The sequence below is a fragment of the Myxine glutinosa genome, chromosome 5 (genome assembly GCF_964187855.1).
Source record: "Myxine glutinosa chromosome 5, kmMyxGlut1.1, whole genome shotgun sequence".
Taxonomy (NCBI): Eukaryota; Metazoa; Chordata; class Myxini; order Myxiniformes; family Myxinidae; genus Myxine; species Myxine glutinosa.
Genome location: NC_136265.1, coordinates 200967436 through 200990608, shown reverse-complemented (window position 1 = coordinate 200990608; position 23173 = coordinate 200967436). Strand labels below are relative to the sequence as shown.

The following is a 23173-nucleotide window of genomic DNA, read 5'->3' as shown; positions in this document are numbered from 1 at the left end:
GGATAATTCCAAAGGGTAATTCTAAAGGGATAATTATAAAGGGTTCTAAAGGAAAACTATAAAGGGTTACAGAGGATAATTCAAAAGGGTAATTCTAAAGGGTTCTAAAGGGTAATTCTAAGGGATTCTAAAGGGTAATTATGAGGGGTTCGAGAGGGTAATTATAAAGGGTAATTCCAAATGGTTCTAATGGGTAATTCTAAGGGATTCTAAAGGGTAATTATAAAGGGTAATTCCAAATGGTTCTAATGGGTAATTCTAAGGGATTCTATAGGGTTTCTTTCGTTTCTCGGCTTTGCCGATTTCATATTGTAAACGCGAAACTGAATCACTGCCTTCGGACACGGGTACGATTTTCTTTTTTTTTATCCGAACATAGTCCTCGATCTTCGTCCGTATGAAAGAGGAGGCCATGCAAAGTTTGGTCACACTCATGGGTCCTGCTGACTCTGAATGAATAAACGAACAAACAAACTTTCCTCTTTGTATGTTAGATGCATGTCTTATTGATAATAAAAACATATATGAATATTCATACTAACATGCTAACTGATAACCTGCAGCTATTTAAGGTTGTTGGTGCTGCAAATGTGGATAATGTTGTTCTGAGCTAATGTTGAGGTTCCTGAAGAAACCCTTGATTTTTTTTTCATTACTTGATTATTAAATCTGTCAATTGTTTCATCATGAAATATTATGTGCCCAATCCTCTCTAATTGCTCCTCCAAAAGGCTTTTCCATGTGTAAGCTCTGAGATGCCAACCAAATGTTGCGGCAATTGAATTTGATGAAAGCACACTGGTTTAAACCATAATTGGACTCCTAAAGGGACCTGATGCAGAGATCTGGCCCAAAGGCCTACTCTTGCTTGAAAGAGTGTTGGAACTGAAGGAAGCCATGCTTCAAAATGCGACGACATGCTTAAGAAGCAAAAAATGGACGGCACGTTCAAAGGCAATTCCCTTTCCATAATGGAACTTGGAACTGGCCAATTAAGGCCTTGTCCCCTTCATTGGCCTGCAACGTCTGTGCCTGGAGCAGCCGGAGGGAGAATCGAGCCGTGCACCTGTTAGATGGGCAAAAGCTTCAGGTTGACATGATTACGCTATCTACACATGCTGCAGAGACGGCATGTCTGGGATTTGGCGGTGTGGGCAATGAGATGAATATTCTTCGAACCAACACCAGAAAAATTATTCTTTGTGTCAAAACATTATATTGTAAAGTTTTCAAATTAATCCATAATTGGCAACCAGACCTCTGCACACGCACATACACATTGTCCGCTTGGTGGTCCATTGTCCTCTGTCCTGGAGAAAAGAAGGGCCCCAGAGTCACAGTGATGAGCAGTATCCAAGTCACAAAATTAAATATTTTTAGTTCACCTGGACTTAAATCCAGTGAGTTTATGTGATCGAGCAGTGTCCGTAGGTCAGTCAGCGAGTCTGGTTCAAGTGATAATAACAAGTGTTTCCAAACACATGATTTTCATGAAACCTGCCCACAAGCTTCATATCTGATGATGTCTAACGAAGGTTGATTTAACGCATCAAAATCTGCGCTCATTAGAAGGGTCTATCTATGTTCAACCCCAAAAAGAGGTATTTGCTCTCTTCTCTGAAACTACACAGACAATTGCGATGAAACTTGGCCACAACCTTCATCACCAGTGATGAATCAGTTTGTTCATGGCATAAACAACGGGGTCTGAGGGGTCTGCGAGGGCTTTGAGCCCCCAAAATATTCAATGAATCCTGACCACAACCTTCATCACCTGTGATGTACTAAAGTTTCTTCAAGGCATTACAAAAAATTTAGAGGTTTGCCCCCCAAAATAGGTATTTACAAAATAGGTATCTTCCCCGTTACATATTGTTACGGTACGCGGTTAAGGATGGTATGTTTGCCGAGCGGAGGCTCCGCGACCGAACAGTTGTTCCCCGACTAAACCCGATTCACCCAAACGTTGGCCGTATCGCGCCACAGATACTCAATGTGGAAAAGACTAAGACGATGAATGCAAAGAGGAAGAAGAAGAAGACGTACAGAAGAGTAACGGGGTTTATTATTTACACACATAAGCAAAAATAGCAGTCATGATTATTTACAGCGGACATGAAAACGCAGGTGACACAGTGAAAATTACTAGCTTATACAGACTTAGTTACTACCCAGGACAGCATGAACAAAACAAACTCACGTACGCAAATGGGGAACTTGCAGGCAGGAATGGCTGGAAAGGATGAGCAGGTGGGATCACAGGGCACAGCGAGCAGGTCCACTCCGGGCGGGAAGCGGGGAGCCGGCAGCTCCTTGTATGCCGCTTTACAGCGCACGCCGGCAGCTCCTGGTATTCGGCTTTACAGCGCACGCCGGCAGGGTCACTCGCTGCCCCGTCAGGGCTTCACGCGGCTGGTTGAAACGGGGCTGGACTCATCTGCCGTATCTCTTTGCAACTTGTTCGTAAAAGTTCCTCTGCTTTCTCTTGGACCCTTTCTTTGTCGTGTACCTCTCCACGCAGCTCAGCTCGTATTCCCTTCCTCTCACTTCTCTCTAGCGCGGGACTGACACGCCCCCCTCGGTTTCGTTACCGCCCTCCCCCCCCCACCCCCCCGTGCTCTGTTTCGTGACCTTGTATGGTAATCCCACGGGCTTGTCTCCTTATTTGGGCATGGCGCCGACGGCACGCCCCTCGTGGCGAGCCACGGGCTTGTTTCCTTATTTGGGCACGGGGCTGAACAGCCCCGCCCTTCGTGGCATGCCCTGGGCTTGCCTCTCCCGGGCGACCCCGCCCCTCCTGTTCAGACAGAGCACGGAGCACATATTCACTATAGCAGCGAAATGAGAGGGCGTGCACCCCATGCTTGTGAACTGCTTTACCTGCAGATGGAGAGTTTGGCTGGGAAATGGAAGTATTGAAGGGGAGCTATTCTTAATTGATTCGGTGCAATGGAGCATTATTCTAATGGAAGACAAGGCCTTACTCTAAAACACATAATAAGATATAAGCTACTGAACAAGGGTTTTATCGGGTCCTGCAATGTGGTCTTTCATGGAATAACTACCGGGACACCCTTTTTACCTTTACACAACTCTGGAGGCAGGAGGGGCCATATCCAACCAATGTTACACAACAATTTACCACTACAATACACACAATCCAAAAAATGCAATCCTCATATCCGCAACACTGCACCCTCCTCCTCTTAGGCACGTCCTGGGCCTACAACTTTTATTTAGTGTGACACGTAGGTGTAGTTCCCTCTACTTTTAACCTGACCCTGAGTGTAACAGTTTTAAAACATAAATAGATGTGTCCCGCTGCTCCATTGCACCCTGCCTAACAGACTCACGCCCACAGTTAACCGAATTGCGGAATGGTCTTCAAACTATACATTGACGGTGGGGAGCATTATTTACAGTTGACACTACTTTTATTTACAAGACTAACCCAGGACCTGTGATTGTTCTTTCTGGGGGGGAGACAGTCTGCTCTTCATCAATGCACCATGAAAGCACCCAAAACGCACCGAAACACCCTCAAGCACCCATCGGTGCAGTCACCATAGTTCATGAATGTTCAATAATAAAAATAACCAAACAACCCCTAACCCTGCAGGTGGTCTCTTGCTCTTCGGCTCCCTCTGCTGGCTATTATTATTTCTTCCAGATGTTGTCTTTTTCCTTTGCTGGCGGCCTATTTATATAAAATGCACCTAACGTGTCCGTTTTTTATTTATTTATGGCCCACAGGGGCCGACTATGTGTGGTTCACCTGTGGGGCATCGGTGCCCTGTGGCCAAGGTCCGCCAGCAAGATTTCGGGCCCTCATGGCCGGTTCCAGCAGAGGGGCCATGCCCCAACCCATGGGGTCCCTACGTGGTGCTCGGCCACAGACATGTGGTCCGTAATGTGGTGCATCGATGCAGACAGCTGGTTCTGGGAGTTCCGGGCACACAATGGCCGACTCACGCACGCTCCCCTCGGCGCCCAACGGCGCACAGGTCATGTGGGAGACAAAAGGGGGGAGAGACAGATTAGCGAGGGGTAAGGTCACAAGGGTACACATCAATAAGGCAATGCAAGGTGAAATGCGTACGGAGGGCGAAGTGAGAAAGCTCGTCCCTACCGTACGTCACCCCCCTGTCACCTACACTACCCTTGCCCTTACCCCATATTTACAAAATCTACACATTTACAAATTCGTCGCTACTGTCACGTCTTCCCCATATTTCTTCTACACCAAATTCGTCACCACAATCCCTCTAACCAAAATTTGCCATCACCCAATTCATCATCAATCCTCATAAGGAGGAAGAGATGGAACATCAAGCACAATGTCACACCCACGTCATGATGCATCTCACAATCCAAACATCTGCATCACAAAAATAATAAAACAACCTGGCATGGTGTGGAGGTACGTCATCTCAGGTGAGTGGATGCAGATGGTGCGAGGAGACTTCCTAATCCTAACTATCCTCTAAATGACTTTAACACACGTTACACTACCCGGGGTCTTTCCCTGCCAATCCATTGGCCAACTTACACTATGGGTTCTAAAAACCAATTCCCATTGACCAAACTGTGGTGCTGCTCAAATTTGGGGTCTCACTCCCCCGATTCATCTCCCGCTGCCCTTGCACAATTTCTGGGCTGGGGCGTGTCGCTCTCCCAGCAGGTCTACCCACCTGCACACCTCCACCACTGCAGTTGCCTCCCGAGCTTACCTGCTCCTCACCCTAACCTATCTAACTGGGGAAGGCCCCTCCTGGCTCTGTCACCCCTCGGTGCCCTCTGGCACTGGGCTACCCAGGTCCGTCCTCCGGATCCTCGGGCCCCATCCACAACTACCGGCTCCCAGAGCCCACCTGCGGCCTCACCTGGCTGACATCCTCACAGTGGTGGAGTGCCCAAACCAACTACACACACTAACAGGCTACACGCCCAGCCATTTCCACAACACTAATGCACCCATCCAAACATCATTCTTCCACCCGCACCACAGATGCCAATATCCAACCACAATTTACCTATACCCTCTACCTAACACTTACACTACCCGCCCCGGGTATTCGTGATGGGGGTCCACTCTTCCCCCATTCACACCTTCGCACCACCCACTCCACTCCACAATTTCCACCATACTCACTCCACGACCATCCATTCCAATACTCCATATATTCCACACTCCATTTATTCCATACACCTGTTCTCCATACCTGTTGTTGCACACCTGTGCACTCACATCTGGTGCCCCCTGCACCCTCCTTCCTTCCTGGACCATTTGGTCAATACTACTCACATCACTATCACTCACTCATACACTGCTCCATCCACCTGTCCAGTTGCACACCTGTGCAATCACACCTGTTCAATCACACCTGTTCACCATACACTTCCAATCCTCAAACACACGGCATCATCTCATCTAACTACTCCCCTCTGAAACTTGCGCTTCCCAGTCGTCCCTTTAAACTATTGCGCTCCCACGTCATTATCATCCACTCTAATCTACCTGCGTCCCCACTACAGGTATCAGTCACTAACTAACCTTAACGTTACCTAATGTCAATCTCTAGGGCCCTACACACGATATATCCTAACCCACCCGGGCTAGTTTTCACTGCCATCAACCCCATAAACTAGTGCTCCTTTGCCCCCCTGCTGTGAGGGATGGTGGATTGGCCATCCCTTCACATGGGGCATTTCCTTTCAATTTGGCTCATCCAAATTCCAACCAATCAAAAATTTTCCAATTACTGCCAATTCTACCCACTATTCTAAATTTCGGATCAAAACACTATCAGTATCATCACCATCATCACAGTCCGCTATATACTAGCCTCGGTGCGTCATGACATCATTAAACTCGGCTTCGCAAAGCCGAGCAATGAATTCGGGTGGTTTGGTCACCTGCAGGTTGAATCCGTCCGGCTTTCGGTTCAAGGGAGGTGGTTTGGTCGGGCCGAGATTCCACGCACCATCTCGGCGCGGTACCTTGCGGTCCCGGGCCCGATGGCTCAATCTCCCCCGGTCGGAACCCCGTCCCCACGAGGGGGCACCGTTCCGCTTCCTCCCACTCGCCCTTGAACCGTACCGGTCGCCTCACCCTCCAAGGCCCGGACTCGACCGTGCAGGGCGGGGCCAAGCCCGAATCGGCAACGACGCTTCGAAGAGAAACGACGCAGCATCGATCCGCGCCGGGCCCTGCATCCAACAAAGCACACCGCGCCCCGAGTGCTCGCATCGGCTATCCGTCGCCCTAACCGCTAACCCGGTTACCGTCGATGCTTCACCTGCATGCTCACACGCATACGCTACCCCTTTCACCCTCACAAAACCCGGCGTTCCAACGCTGTCCGTACATTCCACCAACGCTCTCCCTGTTACACACCACACCTCTCGCGCACACTCTTGCGCACACTCGCCGCTCGCACACTCTTTTAACACACCTCGCGCACCGTCTTGCGCACTCTCCCTCGGTACGTACTCCGTACCACTCACCATGGGCGTGCACTCTTGCATCCACCCACTAACGCGCTCAGATGGGCTCTCCCACCCTCGCGCTACCACCAACTCAGGTGTGCTTCCTCGCACACGTTCCACCACTACCTTACTCTCCGTGTCGCACGTACACTCCGTATTGCTCTCACTCCCTGTGTCACACCCCGTACACCCCGACGTGCATTCTCTCTCGCACTCGGTATCACACTCGCGCTGCGTAACACGCTCACCCTTTGACGCACACTTTTTTTCCACACGCGTGCCATTTCCACTCACACGGGACCCTTTACCAACGCCCGGGTGCCATATTGACCCCAATCGCGCGACAATTCTTTTGTCGCCAAACATCCTTCTACAAAATCTACCCGCACAATATACAGCACGACTCACCTGGGGGATTCCCTTCTCCACGCGCACCTGCAAACTCTTTATTTGGTTAGTGAGCACATCCTCATGATTTGAGCAGGGACTTTGTACATATTCCATCTTTTCCTCCCGCCGCGAGTGGTTTTCTAAGTCCCCGGTCTCTTCAATTTCAATGCCCACTACCGCTTTTTCTTTACTCGCCTCGACGACCGTTGGCTTTAATAAAACACCCTCTACCTCATCGGTCGCCGGCTTTTCCAAACCCCGTGTCGCGATTTCTACCCCCGTCATTGTACCCGTGCTTTTCTCAACTTCGTTCAACCAGTGCTTCTCGACCCACGTTACCTCGTCGTGCACCCCGGGACCCTTTCGCCCACCATGCGATCCATGGTCTCCCCACATTTTTGCATGCGGTCACCCATTCTGTCCCCAATCTTGCCGATTCGCTCCATATTGGCCCTCATTCCGTTCGTTATTGCTCCAATTTGGTTTCCCAATCGCTCACTGTTAGCCCTCAATTCGTCCCTTATGCGCTCACCCCGAGCATCTATCCGGTTCCCCAAGTCATTCCTCAGGTCTTCACTTGTCTGGACCATGAGCGCCCTTATTTGTATCATAAAGAGGTCCAAATTCACCGGTGCTGCTACGGTCACGGGCGCGGCTAGATTGGGTGCCGCTGTAACCGCGTGCGCAAAGGCGCCATTTTGCGCGCCTGAAACCTCCGCAACCACATTGCCATTTTTCTCCTCCTCCCTTTCCTCCCCATACATTTCCCCGAGGTCCTGGGTTGATTCCACCCCGTCTATCTCTCCCACCGACATCCCGTCACCTTGACCAGCCATGGCGCGATTTCAAAATTCGGGTTTTGCTTTAAAACAACACAAATTTCCAGCAGCTCCAAATTTTGACCAAATTTTTTTCTAGATGTTTTTTAAAAATTTGGTTCGGGCCTCGAATCCCACTCCTGACACCAATTGTTACGGTACGCGGTTAAGGATGGTATGTTTGCCGAGCGAAGGCTCCGCGACTGAACAGTTGTTCCCCGACTAAACCCGATTCACCCAAACGTTGGCCGTATCGCGCCACAGATACTCAATGTGGAAAAGACTAAGACGACGAATGCAAAGAGGAAGAAGAAGAAGATGTACAGAAGAGTAACGGGGTTTATTATTTACACACATAAGCAAAAAGAGCAGTCACGATTATTTACAGCGGACATGAAAACGCAGGTGACACAGTGAAAATTACTGGCTTATACACTTAGTTACTACCCAGGACAGCACGAACAAAACAAACTCACGTACGCAAATGGGGAACTTGCAGGCAGGAATGGCTGGAAAGGATGAGCAGGTGGGATCACAGGGCACAGCGAGCAGGTCCACTCCGGGCAGGAAGCGGGGAGCCGGCAGCTCCTTGTATTCCACTTTACAGCACACGCCGGCAGCTCCTGGTATTCGGCTTTACAGCGCACGCCGGCAGGGTCACTCGCTGCCCCGTCAGGGCTTCACACGGCTGGTTGAAACGGGGCTGGACTCATCTGCCGTATCTCTTTGCAACTTGTTCGTAAAAGTTCCTCTGCTTTCTCTTGGACCCTTTCTTTGTCGTGTACCTCTCCACGCAGCTCAGCTCGTATTCCCTTCCTCTCACTTCTCTCCAGCGCGGGACTGACACGCCCCCCTCGGTTTCGGTACCGCCCTCCCCCCCCCCCCCCCCCCCCCCGTGCTCTGTTTCGTGACCTTGTATGGTAATCCCACGGGCTTGTCTCCTTATTTGGGCATGGCGCCGACGGCACGCCCCTCGTGGCGGGCCACGGGCTTGTTTCCTTATTTGGGCATGGGGCTGAACAGCCCCGCCCTTCGTGGCGCGCCCTGGGCTTGCCTCTCCCTGGCGACCCCGCCCCTCCTGTTCAAACAGAGCACGGGGCACATATTCATTATAGCAGCGAATTGAGAGGGCGTGCACCCCACGCTTGTGAACTGCTTTACCTGCAGATGGAGAGTTTGGCTGGGAAATGGAAGTATTGAAGGGGAGCTATTCTTAATTGATTCGGTGCAATGGAGTATTATTCTAATGGTAGACAAGGCCTTACTCTAAAACACATAATAAGATATAAGCTACTGAACAAGGGTTTTATCGGGTCCTGCAATGTGGTGTTTCATGGAATAACTACCGGGACGCCCTTTTTACCTTTACACAACTCTGGAGGCAGGAGGGGCCATATCCAACCAATGTTACACAACAATTTACCACTACAATACACACAATCAAAAAAATGCAATCCTCATATCCGCAACAATATGTTGTGTGTCATTCATACTAACCAGTGGTTCCCTCGTTCGAGCAGGTGAAACCAGGGGCATTGCCCCTATTTTTTTTTTTTTATAAGTGGAACATTTGAGCACCTAAGGCATTTAGAACTAGAATTGCATTCAGTAGAGCGCATGCCTCCTTCAGGCCGAACAGTTTATATTTTGTATCCTACTGATAGAGGCATGGTGTAGGCTTAACGGTTGAGGTGGCTGGCTTAAGATCTTAGGGTCTTGAATTTGAGCCCCTGTCGTCCTATTCAAATAACACCACGTGGGTTGATTTAGGCTGTCATCCTTCCGAGGTCGGAAAAACGAGTACCACATAACTGGAGTGATAAGGCATTCGCGTATCCTGCATCGGAGTCCAGGATTGTACTCCTTAGCCAATAGAACTGCTATACACTAGAACAATAGAAAACTATACAATAGAACAATAGAACAATATAAAACTATACAATAGAACAATAGAAAACTATACAATAGAACAATATAAAACTACACAATAGAACAATATAAAACTATACAATATAACAATAGAAAACTATATAATAGAACTGCAATACCCTAGAACAATAGAAAACTATACAATATAACAATAGAACAATATAAAACTATACAATAGAACAATAGAAAACTATACAATATAACAATAGAACAATATAAAACTATACACTAGAACAATAGAAAACTATACAATATAACAATAGAAAACTGTACAATAGAACTGCAAAACACTAGAACAATAGAAAACTATACAATATAAGAATAGAACAATATAAAACGATACAATAGAACAATAGAACAATAGAAAAGGGTCTCAAAAACATTTCCCCAGGCACCAGGCCAGCTCCTTTGCGCCACGTGGCATGAAAGGAATGGTTATCCCACTGATAGGCCATATTCTGATCTGGAACTAAACCAGAACCAAAATCGAATTGACTTGTTCTTGTCACTTACCCAACTCGTCCACCAAATTTTGTCATAACCCGTCCACAACTTTTCGACGTTGCATGCTATATATCGTTTTTGGCCCTATCTCTGAACTGTGTAGAATCAATCATGAAGAGAAGAGAAGAGACCAGAGGGAAAGGGCCGGTCCATGGGGACCGATTGGCACTTTGACCGTGACCGCGCTGCCCTGATAAATCCAGGCAGCATGGGATATTGGGATAATGGGGAAGATTTAGCCCCCGACTTGCGTTGGGGGGTACAACCACCACGAAGTGGCATCCCCGATAGTTGTCTAGGGAAGTTGATTACACAGGTGAGAGAAAAGAGGAACAAATGAGTGTAGGTGAGCAGCGAGCCTGGATTTTGCGAGTTTAACAAGAGTACGGGCAGACCGTGTGCACCTTGCAGAAACCTGGGAGGGGCAGAGCCAAGAGAGGGAAGACGGTGCAAGACCAAAAAGGAGGCGGTAGAATAGAGAGAGGCCGCCAACCTGTCTGCGATGTGAAAGTAACAGGCCGAGACACTCGAATTCGTTTTGGGGGATCTCAATGATAATTTTGAACCCTGTACTCAGGGCATGGTGAGTAAGTCTTCCTGTTTATTTTTGTGCCTAAGGGAGATGGTGTTGTCACCTTTAGTGGCTAGAAAGGGTTAAAGATGCCTTGTTGGGAACTGCACACCTCTCCACCACCTTCCCCTCGCACCCTGGGGAAATTCTCTAAATGCTGAGCTTTATCCACCTTGTTAATCCACCTTGTTTATCTACAATTGTTTCCACAGGCCAGGTTCTACCGAGCTGGGGAGATGGTTTTGGAGATGGACGCAGTCGACCATTGGCTGTGGCAGATGGTGTGTCATTTAGCTATCTTGGAAGAAAATTTTCAACTTCATTTTGATGTTATTCATTGCCGGTGAAAATTTGGATGTGACTGACATGCATTACTTTGATTTCATGCACAGGAGGGTCAGTCAGAGGTGACCTCAGGTGAAGTGCAGATACATCTGGGAAAAGGTGACAGTGTACTTGTTCCTGTGGGCACAAGGTAAATGCAGACCTGGATAACCATCACCAACTATGTATAAGGGGAATTCTAAAAGTTTGACAATAAGATGCTCAGATAGTCCAAGACACACCAACTTTATATCCTTCAATATACAGGTACGGTATTGGAGCCATGTGCTCCATACAAAAGAAGGTTTTTATTTTATTTTTTGCAGACATAGTTGAGGCTCATGGAAGAACTAGTACACTGAACGAATCAGGACATAACAGACAAATACAGGATGCAGAAGGAACGAGAGTGAGTGAGTGAGAGAGAGAGTGAGAGTGAGAGTGAGAGTGTGAGAGAGTGAGATAGTGAGAGAGTGAGAGAGTGAGAGAGTGAGAGAGTGAGAGAGTGTGAGAGAGAGAGAGAGAGAGAGAGAGAGAGAGAGGGAGAGAGAGAGAGAGAGAGAGAGAGAGAGAGAGTGAGAGAGTGAGAGAGTGAGAGAGAGAGAGAGAGAGAGAGAGAGAGAGACACGGAGACCGACACCACAGTTGTCCAAGAGAGAGGGAAACTTGGACAAACAAGCATTACGCCTCGGTCTCCTGTCGGGGAAGTGATGTGAGTTGACAAAGTGGAAGACGCAGAAAACATGCTGTGATATGATATTTCGCTCACAAGGTTCAGACATACATGGAGGCGGCCATCTTGGATTTTGACATGGCGACCCAATTTTCAATAGCGTTCTTCCTTATGCCTAGATACACCCACATACCAGATTAGAAGTTGGTACTTCGCTTATTTTTCAAGATATTCATCTCACAAGGTTGACATACATGGCGGCGGCCATCTTGGATTTTGACGTGGCGACCCAATTTTAAACAGCGTTCTTGCTTGTGCCTAGATACACCCACACACCAGATTAGAAGTTGGTACTTCGCTTATTTTTTGAGATATTTCGCTCAAGGTTCAGACATATATATGGTGGCGGCCATCTTGGATTTTGATGTGGCGACCCAATTTTCAATAGCGTTCTTCCTTATGCCTAGATACACCCACACACCAAATTAGAAGTTGGTACTACGCTTATTTTTCAAGATATTCATCTCAAGGTTCAGACATATATGGCGGTGGCCATATTGGATTTTGACGTGGTGACCCAATTTTCAATAGCGTTCTTCCTTGTGCCTAGATACACCCACACACCAGATTAGAAGTTGGTACTTCGCTTATTTTTCAAGATATTCTGCTCACAAGGTTCAGACATCCATGGCATCAGACATACATGGCGGCGGCCATCTTGGATTTTGACGTGGGTTGCACCCACACACCAAATTCGAATGCGGTCCTTCGCTTACGCATGCACGCATGCAGGCCCACACGCACGCATGCCCGCACGCACACACGGACGGACGGGAAAACCATAGTCCCCCTTTCGCTCCGCTGTGCGACGGGGGACAACAAAGGGTGTGGGGAGGGATGGGTAACAGGAGGATGCATGGGGTAGAAAAGATGGACAGAGAAGGAAACTTCAAAGGGGGGGGAGGGGTACTGGAAATTGCAAAGGAGGAGGAATTGGGGTGGGGTGTGGGGAGGGTGGGGGCAGATAATGATAGAAAAGATCATGGTTTTGGAATGGAGATATTTGAGGTGGTGGTGAATAGCTGTCCTGAAGACCTGGAGGGAAGAATGAGATTGAAGAGAATGTGGAAGTTGGCTCCACAGATGGGTAAGAAGAGGAACGAATGAGTGGAGGTGAGCAGTGATCCTGGATTTAGGTAATTTCACCAAAAGGGTGTTTATGGGGGACCGTGTGAGCCCTGCAGAAACCTTGCATGTGGGAGGACAAAGCACGAAAAGAGCAGAGTGGGCAAGACCAGAAAGGAGTCAGTAGAAGACAGACGACCAATCTGTCTGCGACGGTGACGTGATAGGCCCCATAACCTCTGTTCCGTCGTGGGTGATTCCAATAATCCAAAAGGCCTTGGTTTCCATGGCATCAAGCTGAGCAAGATGTGAGACAGGGGAGCCAGCCCAGAGGGGAGAGCAGTACTCCATCACCATGCAGATGAAGGCCTTGTAGGTGGATAGGAGTTCAGGTGTGCCATGGAAGGACTTTGTACAACGGAGGATGCCCAGTGAGCGGCTGGCTTTGGAGGCCAACTTTGAAATGTGGTTTTCCCCCAAAAAGATCATGGCTGATAAATGAGACCCAGGAGTATGAATGACTGAACTTCCTCAGGATTGTTAAGAAAGCAGATAGAAGGGTTTTCCAGACGGTCCTTTCAGAGAGAGGATTGAAAGACATATTCCAAGTATTTGTATATTTCACACAAATAAAAGTGTTCTTGTTTGTCAAAAAAAAAAAAAACCTTTATAATGAAGCTGGTGTTACTCATTCACCCCCAAAGTGCAATCGTGCTTTTTTTTTTTCTCTTTTTTTTGTATACTGAATCGAGGCTCGTGAAAGAGCTAACATTTATTTCACAAACAAATCAACCAGACAAACAAAATATACAAAAAGAGGGAGCGGAAGACAAGATGGGGAGAGAAGGGGAAGCACACAACCACAACATTTGAGAGCAGGGAGAAGTGTGGGAGGGAGAGGGCTTGGGGGCAGGAGGCGTGGGAAGGGGAGGGGGGGGGGGGAAGAGGTATAAAACACAAGGGGACCGAAATTAGCGGGGGTAGAAAAGATCAAGGTTTTGGATGGGGGAGGATAAGAGATGGTGGTGAACAGCTGTTTTAAAGACCTGGAGGGTGGAGTGGGATTGAAGAGAGTGAGGGAGTTTGTTCCAGAGGCGGGAGAAAAGAGGAATGAAGGAGTGAAGGTGAGCAGAAAGTCTTGATTTTGGCAGTTTAACCATAAGAGGGTTGCAGGCAGATCTTGTGCGACCTGTAGGAATATTTGGGGGACAGAGCCCAGAGAGAACTGGGGGGGCAAGGCCAGAGAGGAGTCGGTAGAAGACGGAAAGACCACCAACCTGCCTGCGGTGAGTGAGTGAAAGGCCCTTGGAGTTAGCTTCATCGCGGGAGATTCCAATGATTCTGAACGCTTTGGTTTCAACAGCGTGAAGACGGGCTAGGTGTGAGGCAGGAGCACCAGACCAGAGGTGCTTTGAAGTATTTTGAATGTCGAGACCCACTTGGCCGTCCGAGCTCGCAACAACAAGAGCTCTGCCCTCGATGCATTGGCAATTCCGGGCATGTCTTGCACTATAATGAGCATCTCGTTTGTAGAACATTTAACATGAGTTCCAACTGTACACAACCAAGCATAAATGTGTCATCAACTGCATCGCCTGAAAGATCACCTTTCCTTGCAGGTGCAAGTGGACAAGACCTCAAGGCTCACTTACCCTCATAATCAGCCAAACACCCAGAAAGAAGCAAGAGTGAAGCAGCTTCGATTTTTGGTAATTGGGTAAAAGGAAATCAACTGAGAAATCACAATATTGTGCTGCATACAAATTGTGCAGCAAGAATGATCTGAAATGTCATTAAAGAATGATTCATATATTGCACACAAATAAAAGTGGATTTCCTTTTCTTAAATTTTGGGTCAATTAATTTACTGTTGGAAGCTCCTTAAAATTCTGCTCAACCATCATCTCAAGGCATCATCTATTTAACCAGAGTCTGGGAGGTCAGAGTCGGATCTGTTCAGCAATCGCATTGAAAATACGTGACGATTGACAAGCGCGTGATGCCTCCTTGAAAGTCTGCTCTGCTGGAGTTCCCAAAAGTTGCCCCGAAATGGAGCGACAAAGTCCTGGTCAGAAATTAGTCATTTTATTGTCAAATACAGCGAATACAGTACATGAAAGTCAACAGGCGTAAGGCTACTCTAAACGGCATGCAAACAGGCCCGAAAAACAGGACAGCGCAGTGGCGCCAGAATCTTCATTTAAAAATTCCGGGCACCTCTTCCGGGCAACATTTCTCTCCGTATGTATTTACAAACACGCTTCCAGAAGTAAAATTTGAAGCATGAAGGTGGAAAACAGAGAAAAAGCTTCATAACAAATTCAAAAGAATGTGAAAAGGGTAGAATGGGTCCACAGATTGCTAAGGTGGTGTCTTGACCTGGGTTTTACCCTCAGCTTCACCCACGTCAACCAAAATGTACCTTCTACAACACTGTCCCTCCCACCTTTATGCCCCCCTCCCGCCCCCTCCCGTACTTTTCTGGGCTTGACATACATGGAATTAATAGAAATGACCACTAAACAAGCTAACACGTGACCCTCTGTAGTCAATGTGGCTCACAAAGGTGTAATGATAAATGTAATATTAACAAGGATAACAGCAAACAAATGCAAAAAAAAAAAAAAAAAAAAAAAAAAAAAAAAAGGTTGCAACCATCCCCATCTTTTACAAACTCTTTCCCGTACATACCATCAACATTGTAAAAGGGCAGCTCGAAATTGTTAGCATATGGCTCAAGTAGGTGAAGAAAAATTGCACCTTCCTAAGTTGCCACTCTCCCTGCACACAACACTGACGATGGCGTCACGAGGACACGATGGCGTCACGAGGACACGATGGCGTCACGAGGACACGATGGCGTCACGAGGACACGTTGGACGGACGTTGAAGCTAGGTCATATTGGCGAGGGACAAAAGACACCACTGTTACTTGTACGGTTTCTCCTCGAGGAATCTCTCGTAAATCACCCTTGCTATTCACTTTTGCTATGAAATGGCAGAGCCAAGTGCTCGGGATCTATTACAAAAGATTTTTTTTTCTTCATTTATTAGAAATGACCATGGGTGGTAAAGACCAAGGTCTCGAGACACCCCTAGAAACTGCACCAAAAAAGAACGGTCCGATGGGCTGGAGAAGCGTTGCTGGGAATAAGGGGAGGGGAGCCCGGTGCCGCCGAGATACGTGAAGATGTGGAGCAACCCGAGGATTCAAACCAGAGTGCATTCTTACGCTATCATCCGACGGTGCGGTGACTGGGGGGGGGGGGGGGGGGGATTGCCAGGTGCATGGGGAAAGTGGCAGAAAAAAAAAAAGGCCTCCACGAGGAAATACAACGAGGAAAGACAAGAATTCTACATAGAAAAAATAAAATAGAGCAATATTATTTTAGCTGCTGCTTTCAGCTCTTCATATAAAGAACGGAGAGTACAGTGCACCACCACATTTCCTACACATACACGTGAACCGGGTGCCTTTGTTTTTTTTTTTTGTTTTTTTTTTCATACTTTATAAATTTGTAGAAAACAATTTTGCAGAAAAAGGGTCCGTTTCTTGAGCCTCACACCTTTACACATTCACCAAATCGGTGTTCATGAAACTTTGGATTTGGCATTCTCTCCTGAACAATGTGTTGGTTTTTTTTATATTTCTTTTTTACTTTAAATTAATGAATAAAAAGCAATCAAAAATATTCAGCCCGCAGCTTGGTGGTTTGCACAAAAGTCCGTCACCCCATGCAGAGATGGTGTTTTTAACCAATACAACTCATTAAAAACTCCATACTCGGCTGGTTAAAAAAAAAAAGCCAAAAAACAACCCCTGCAAGTCATTCGAAAAGAATAATAATAACAATAATAATAATAAAGGGGAAGAAAGGAAAAAATAAACATACAATATCATTGTCACGGTAACGAGCTCGTTTGATGTGGTGCAAAATCCCTTCCGCAAATACGGCCGTAGAAGTACACACGAGGTTACTGGAGTCGAAGGCTTTTTGTACATTAAAAATTATATACTCAAGGCATTTAACGGGAAGAAAAAGAAAGCCTGCCGAAGGAATAGAGACACGTGTTTAAAAAAGACACATTGTACAAGATTGAAAATCTGAATGCGGTTGGTTAATGTGGATGTGTTCTTTTTCATTTCTAATGTTGGGGGTGGGGGGGGGGGGGGGGGACGGAAAGCAGATGTAGAAATCGAAGAGCAAAAGGGGAGCGGGGAAATGTAAAAATAAGGATATGGCAGGAAGGGGGCTACAAGGGGAAAAGAAAGCATAAAGCATGAGGAATACAGGAGTATTGTGGACGAGGACGAGGACAGGGGTGGACGAGGAGTGCCATGAGCTCAATCCTCAATTACAATGGGTTCGGAGTTCATTGGATGCAAGGATCGAGGCGTGATGTTCTGGTATGGCCGCCTTGCCGAGCGCTTCATTTCCAGGGCCGAAAGGAGCTTCCGCACACGTCTGCGAGGGAGGGCGAAGATAATCGAGTGGTGAGCGGATGGTTACAACACTCACTATTCCAGTGACAGCTCGCCGGATACAATCGTTTGCAACGTGCTCCTGATTTTATGAGTAAGCAAGTTTAAAAGTTACTAGTTAACGATTTTTGAAAAGACATCAACTTGTAGTCTAGAACGTGGTCAATGCAGGTCGGCTCAAGATCGCTGGGCACAACGGGAACTGTACCAAGGTCGGAATGCAGAAACAAAGAGAAGGTGAGCTGGCGGCTGATGTACTTTTTGGGTAAGAGTGACCATCACCTGGTTTCGGCGCTGGCGACAAAGTACACGTCATCGGGAGCATTGATGCAATTCAGGCGTCGCCGTTTGGCCACGGGTGGTGTGGCTCCCTTCGCTACAAACCGTGCACTCCCCACAAACGGTCTGCCGTTCACCAGGTATGGCCGCCCACCTACCGCCTTACCAGGGCGAAAACAGAGGGTTATAGTGTGAATGTGTTGCGAATAATGATGGTAAACCATCAGCACAAATACAACTTTCAATACAATAAAATACGAGGAAAACGAGCTCTCGTTACTATGGTTACATGAACACTGCTCCCCCCTCAATACTCAACCCCCCTTGAATCACCTCACATTTCAATTTCACAAGAAGATGGCACACTAAAGATTTAACGGGAAGCTTAATTGTGTTGCGTTTCTTATGGTGTGTGCATGGTTTATGCTAATTAATATAACTAGGGCATGCCCGTACTATATATATGCCCGTACTATATATCTATCTAAAATTATATCCCCCCCCTCTATTTACATGAAATGGTTTGGTTCATTCGCAACGCCAAAGCGAACGGCGAACGGCTTGCGAGTACAGTGACAATCCCCCCCCTCTATTTACATGAATGGTTTGGTCCATTCGCAACGACCACAGAACCCCCCCCCTCTATTTACATGCAATGGTTTGGTCCAAAGCGAACGGCTTCCGGAGTTTGGTAAAGCAATCGCCATCGCGTGCACAAACGCGCAGGAAAGCGAATGAATCGCAAATTCGTTTTTATTAGTTTTAAAACTTTATTAAAACATAGTTTAACGCCAACATAGTTTGCAAACGTGAAATAAATGAATACGCTCTCAAATGTGCCATCCGAGGCAGAGTGTGTCCTCCACGTTCGGCACACGCGATCGTTCGCTGCTCTCTGATTGGTTGAATCGTTTTTTGGACATAGCTCGGTAAGTAATTGTCCGATTAATATGAAACCTTGAAAAGGCACATCCTCGGGTCCCCAGCAATATACCTGGCAAGTTTCAAGTATATCGGACCGGTAGTTGTCGAGAAACAGCGGTCACAGACAAACAAACAAACGTACAGACGTACAGACAGACAGACAGAGATTACTGGAATTATAGATAGATAACTAGATGGTATTCATAGAATACTTACCCTGTTCAGTCAACTTGTTGGGAGCCAACTCTTCTGTTTTTGAACATTTTTTTTTTCTTTGATCCAATATGGCTGCCAGACCACGTGACCGATGACATCATACATTTATATTCTCTAATATAATTGTTGCATTTATCACACTCAATACATTTCAAACTGATCAGACTAAGTGATGTCCCTGTCGAATTATGACGTCATAATTATGGCACCAATGACATCATCGTTAACACCACCTATTCCCCATATGGAGTTCTTTACAATGAGCCATGTTTCAATTTTTTCCATGGGGCGGTTTTGGAGATATAGAGGTACAACATTTTTTGGGGTTTTCCAAGATAACGCCTGTACCACATGACCTATGACGTCATGATTATCATTAAAATATTTTAAAGGAGGAGTCGCTTCCATGGTGAAAATTTCGTGGCCATCAGACCAACAATTGCTGAATTTTTTAAAATAATGATCGGATGTATGTGTTGTATTTGTCGAATTATGACGTCATAACGAAGGCACCGATGACATCATCATCGTCATATCTTATTCCCCATGGGGAGTAGTTGACAATGAGCCAGGTCTCAATTTTTTTCCATGGAGTGGTTTCATGAGATATAGAGGTGCGAAGTTTTTCCAAGATGGCACCTGTACCACGTGACCGATGACGTCATAATAATCATTAAAATATTGTACAGGAGTCGCTCCTGCGGTGAAAATTTCATGTCAATCGGAGCAACGGTTGCCAAGAAAATCAATTTTTAAAATGCAGACACGGCATACGGCACAAGTACGCACACGAATGCTTAACCCCGCTTTTCGCTTCGCGAGCGCAGGGTAATAATAATAACCATACCTTTCAAGCTGCGGGGTGCATACGAGCTGCCGAGGCAATTTCATTGGCTAAGGAGTACAATCCTGGTACAATTGAGTACCAGTTCACTGGTAATTCCCTGTTTGTCGTTAAAAGCGGCAAAAAGGGTTGGCGTCAGGAAGGGCATCCGGTCGTAAAACATTGCTTCAAAAAGGGGGCCAAAAAAAAAACAACAACAACCACGGTTCCCGAAAAAGGCCAACCCCTGCTTGCGGGGAAAAATGGCCTCTAAAGGTGGTTATAAGGAGTACAATCCTGGATGGATCGCCACTCCGACGCAGGATTGTGCTAATGGATGACATTTGGATTCTTGAAGTGTCGACCCATAACAATTTCCAGTGCAATACAATGAAGCATCCCTTGGATGGATGGGCTTTGACTCCAACGAAAGCAAACAACGCTGTAGCATGAGCGGGGTGTGTTGAAGGTTTCCACGTTTGTATCTGCCCTGCGATCAAAACGTCAACTATCTGAAAATTCACCGAATAACCTGATCGATGTTTTACCCTTGAACACACACCTGTTAGATTTCTCAGCAACGGTGCTTGGCAAATCGGGTTTGATAGAGCATTTGCTTTTGTTATTCAATCAATTTCCTTTTGTGGATGGAGTGGAGCCTGTTTCAACCCCTGTCTGTTTGTCTGTCTGTGGACAAGATATCTCAATAAGCTGTGGAAGGATTTGGACGAAACGTGGTGGACCGGTTGGGTGTGTGACAAGGACTAATCGATTCGATTTTGGTGAAGATCTGAACATGGATTCGGAGACGAGAATTATTTAATTATAAGTGATTCTTCACCATTGAGAGATTGGGCCAAAAACGAAATATGACATCTCAAAAAGTTGTGGACGAGTTATGACAAAACTTGGTGGACGAGTTGGTTAGGTGACAAGAACAAGCCGATTAGATTTTGCTTCAGGTCCGAATCCAGATCCGGCCTATCGGTGGGATACAAAATGTAAACTAATCAGTCTACAGAGTGCCGTTTTAATTCTAAATACTTCTATGCATTACGTTTCTAACCAGGTAGAAATGTTCATATCTTGTAAGTCTATCGAGACTCCCCTCCCATCTTATTACCCTCGTCAGAGGGTATTGCATTTGTGTCTGTTTGTTTGTTTCTCTGTCTGTCCGCAAGTGACGTGCTGACGTAGGTCACACATGCCACCTGGCGGTAGCCAGTATTACACGTTCTGTTTTTATCAACTGAGTACCTCCATGAAGTATGCACAATTGGAATGCGAGAACGTCTAAAAAATATGTGCTACTACATTGCGAGTATGGCTATAAAGTAAGTACTATTACAATGCGATTTTGTCTACAAAGTATGTACTATTATAATGCGAGTATGTCTATAAAGTATGTACTATTACAATGTGAGTATTGTTTTCATTAAATTACGTACTTTTACAATGTGAGTATGTCTATAAAGTATGTACTATTACAATGTGAGTACGTCTACAAAGTGCATACTATTACAAGACGAGTATGTCTACAAAGTACGTACTATTGCAATGCGAATATGTCTACAAAGTGCATACTATTACAATGCGAGTATGTCTACAAAGGACGTACGATTACAATGGTAGTATGTCTACAAAGTACGTAATATTACAATGCGCGTATGTCTATAATGTACGTACTATTGCAATGCGAGTATGTCTACAAAGTATGTACTACTACAATGTGAGTATGTCTATAAAGTATGTACTATTGCAATGTGTGTATGTCTGTAAACTACATACTATTACAATGTGCATATGTCTGTAAAGTACATACTATTACAATGTATGTATGTCTGTAAACTACATACTATTACAATTTGCGTATGTCTGTAAAGTACGTACAATTAAAACGTGTGTACGTCTATCGAGTATGTATGATTGGAACATCAATCTATACAATGAAACCAAAAAGGTCCGTTTGCCCACTGTATGAACATTAAACATACGTTGTCAATGCATCATCAACACACAACACAAACTAACACACCAGCACACAAAATATACCGCACAAAACAAGTCCTGGTGAGTGTTTGCAATATACAATTTCTCTTTCTCGTCTTAAATGTCCCATTTGCTATGGAAAAACAAGTTTCTATACTTAAACCTTCTCTGAGCAATAATTTTTTTGAGATGGTCAGATGGAATGACAACACCTTGATAAGATCACAAGCTGGTCAAACACTTGGAATATGTCTTTCAATCCTGACAAATCTCTCATTCTCACCATCTCTCTCTGATAGGATAGTCTGGCAACCCCTCCCCCTCCCCTCCCCCGCCCCATCTCCTTAACAATCATCTTGAGGAAGTTCAGTTATTCAAACTCCTGGGTCTCGCTAAGGATCATGATCTTTCGTGGGCAAGCCGCATTTCAAAGTTGTACAAAGTCCTTCCTTGTACACCTGAACTCCCATCCACCTACAAGGTCTTCATCCGCAGCTTAATGGCATATTGCTCTCCCCTCTGGGCTGGCTCCTCTGCATCTCATCCTGCTCAGCTTGACACCATTGAAACCAAGGCCTTTAAGATTATTGGAACCTCCTGTGATGAAACTGAGCCTATGAGTGTACATCACTTTCACATCACAGACAGGTCAGCGGTCTCTCTGTCGTTTACCGCCTCCTTTCTAGTTTTGCACCCTGTGCTCTTTCCATGCTTTGTTCCTCCTCCTCCTCCCCCCCCCACCCCCCCCCCCACCCCCCTACACCCTTCAGGTTTCTAAAACGGCTCACACAGTCCACCATAAACCCCCTTCTGGTGAAACTACCTAAATTCAGGATCACTGCTCATCTTACACATTTGTTCCTCTTTTTCCACAAAGACGAAACCAACTTCCACATTCTCTTCAATCTCATTCTTCCCTCCAGGTCTCCAAGGCAGCTGTTCACCACCATCTCAGATAGTCTCCAATCCAAAACCATGATCTTTTCTACTCACATTAACCCTCTCTAACAAAGTCTGGCGTTGGTTTAACGGTTAAGGTGGTCTTGAGTTTGAGCCCCCTGTCATGCTATTGAAATAACAACATGTGGGTTGACTCAGCCTGTCATCCTTCCGAGGTCAGCAAAATGAGTATCAGCTCACTGGTAACAGGGGGCATTGCATCAGCAGCACAGCCACGTCCCCACAAAATGGTGCAGCCGAGCAACCACAGGCTGCCTACGGAATAACACCAACCCTCCCTAAGCTCACCTCTTTCCAAGTTTCCTCTTTTTCCTTTCTGAGAGTCTGCAGCTGTACCGATGTTGACCAACTCTCCCTTCCCTCCCAATACCCCTCCAATCCCCCCAGGCTGCATCGACCTCGTGTGTCCTCCCTCATTCTTCCCCCACATCCCTTATTTCTCCAAATCTCCCTCTATTTTGTCCCTCCCTGATGTCCCTGTGTTTTTCCCTCTCGACTTTTACTGTTCCTTTTGTTCCGTTCTATGTTCTAACTCTTCCATGAGCCTCGACTTCGTATACAAAAAAGATGCATTGTTCTATGTTTATGATGTTCTAATATCCTACCTGTGCAATGCATAAGTTGCATTATGAATGGTCATACACATATTACATATGCATGGGAAGGATGGAGTTAG

At 46.3% G+C, this 23173-nt stretch overlaps 2 protein-coding genes across 6 annotated transcripts in view; one reads left to right on the top strand and one right to left on the bottom strand.

Moving 5' to 3' along the window:
• HAAO (3-hydroxyanthranilate 3,4-dioxygenase) overlaps positions 1 to 14671 on the top strand; it is a 138083-nt gene extending 123412 nt beyond the window's left edge. The window contains exons 8-10 of the mRNA XM_078779368.1: positions 10914 to 10982; positions 11094 to 11176; positions 14443 to 14671. Coding sequence (XP_078635494.1) covers positions 10914 to 10982; positions 11094 to 11176; positions 14443 to 14515 — 225 coding nt within the window. The 3' untranslated portion in view covers positions 14516 to 14671. The remainder of the gene's footprint in view (positions 1 to 10913; positions 10983 to 11093; positions 11177 to 14442) is intronic.
• Positions 14672 to 16291: 1620 nt separating this feature from the next.
• The window catches only part of LOC137418765 (metastasis-associated protein MTA1), a 145982-nt gene continuing 139100 nt past the window's right edge, over positions 16292 to 23173 (bottom strand). For all 5 annotated transcript variants that reach the window (XM_078779364.1, XM_078779360.1, XM_078779363.1 and 2 more), the window contains 2 exons: positions 17589 to 17746; positions 16292 to 17289 (listed from right to left, as the gene is read on the bottom strand). In XM_078779364.1, the coding sequence (XP_078635490.1) occupies positions 17169 to 17289; positions 17589 to 17746 (279 nt within the window). In that variant the 3' untranslated portion in view covers positions 16292 to 17168. The remainder of the gene's footprint in view (positions 17290 to 17588; positions 17747 to 23173) is intronic.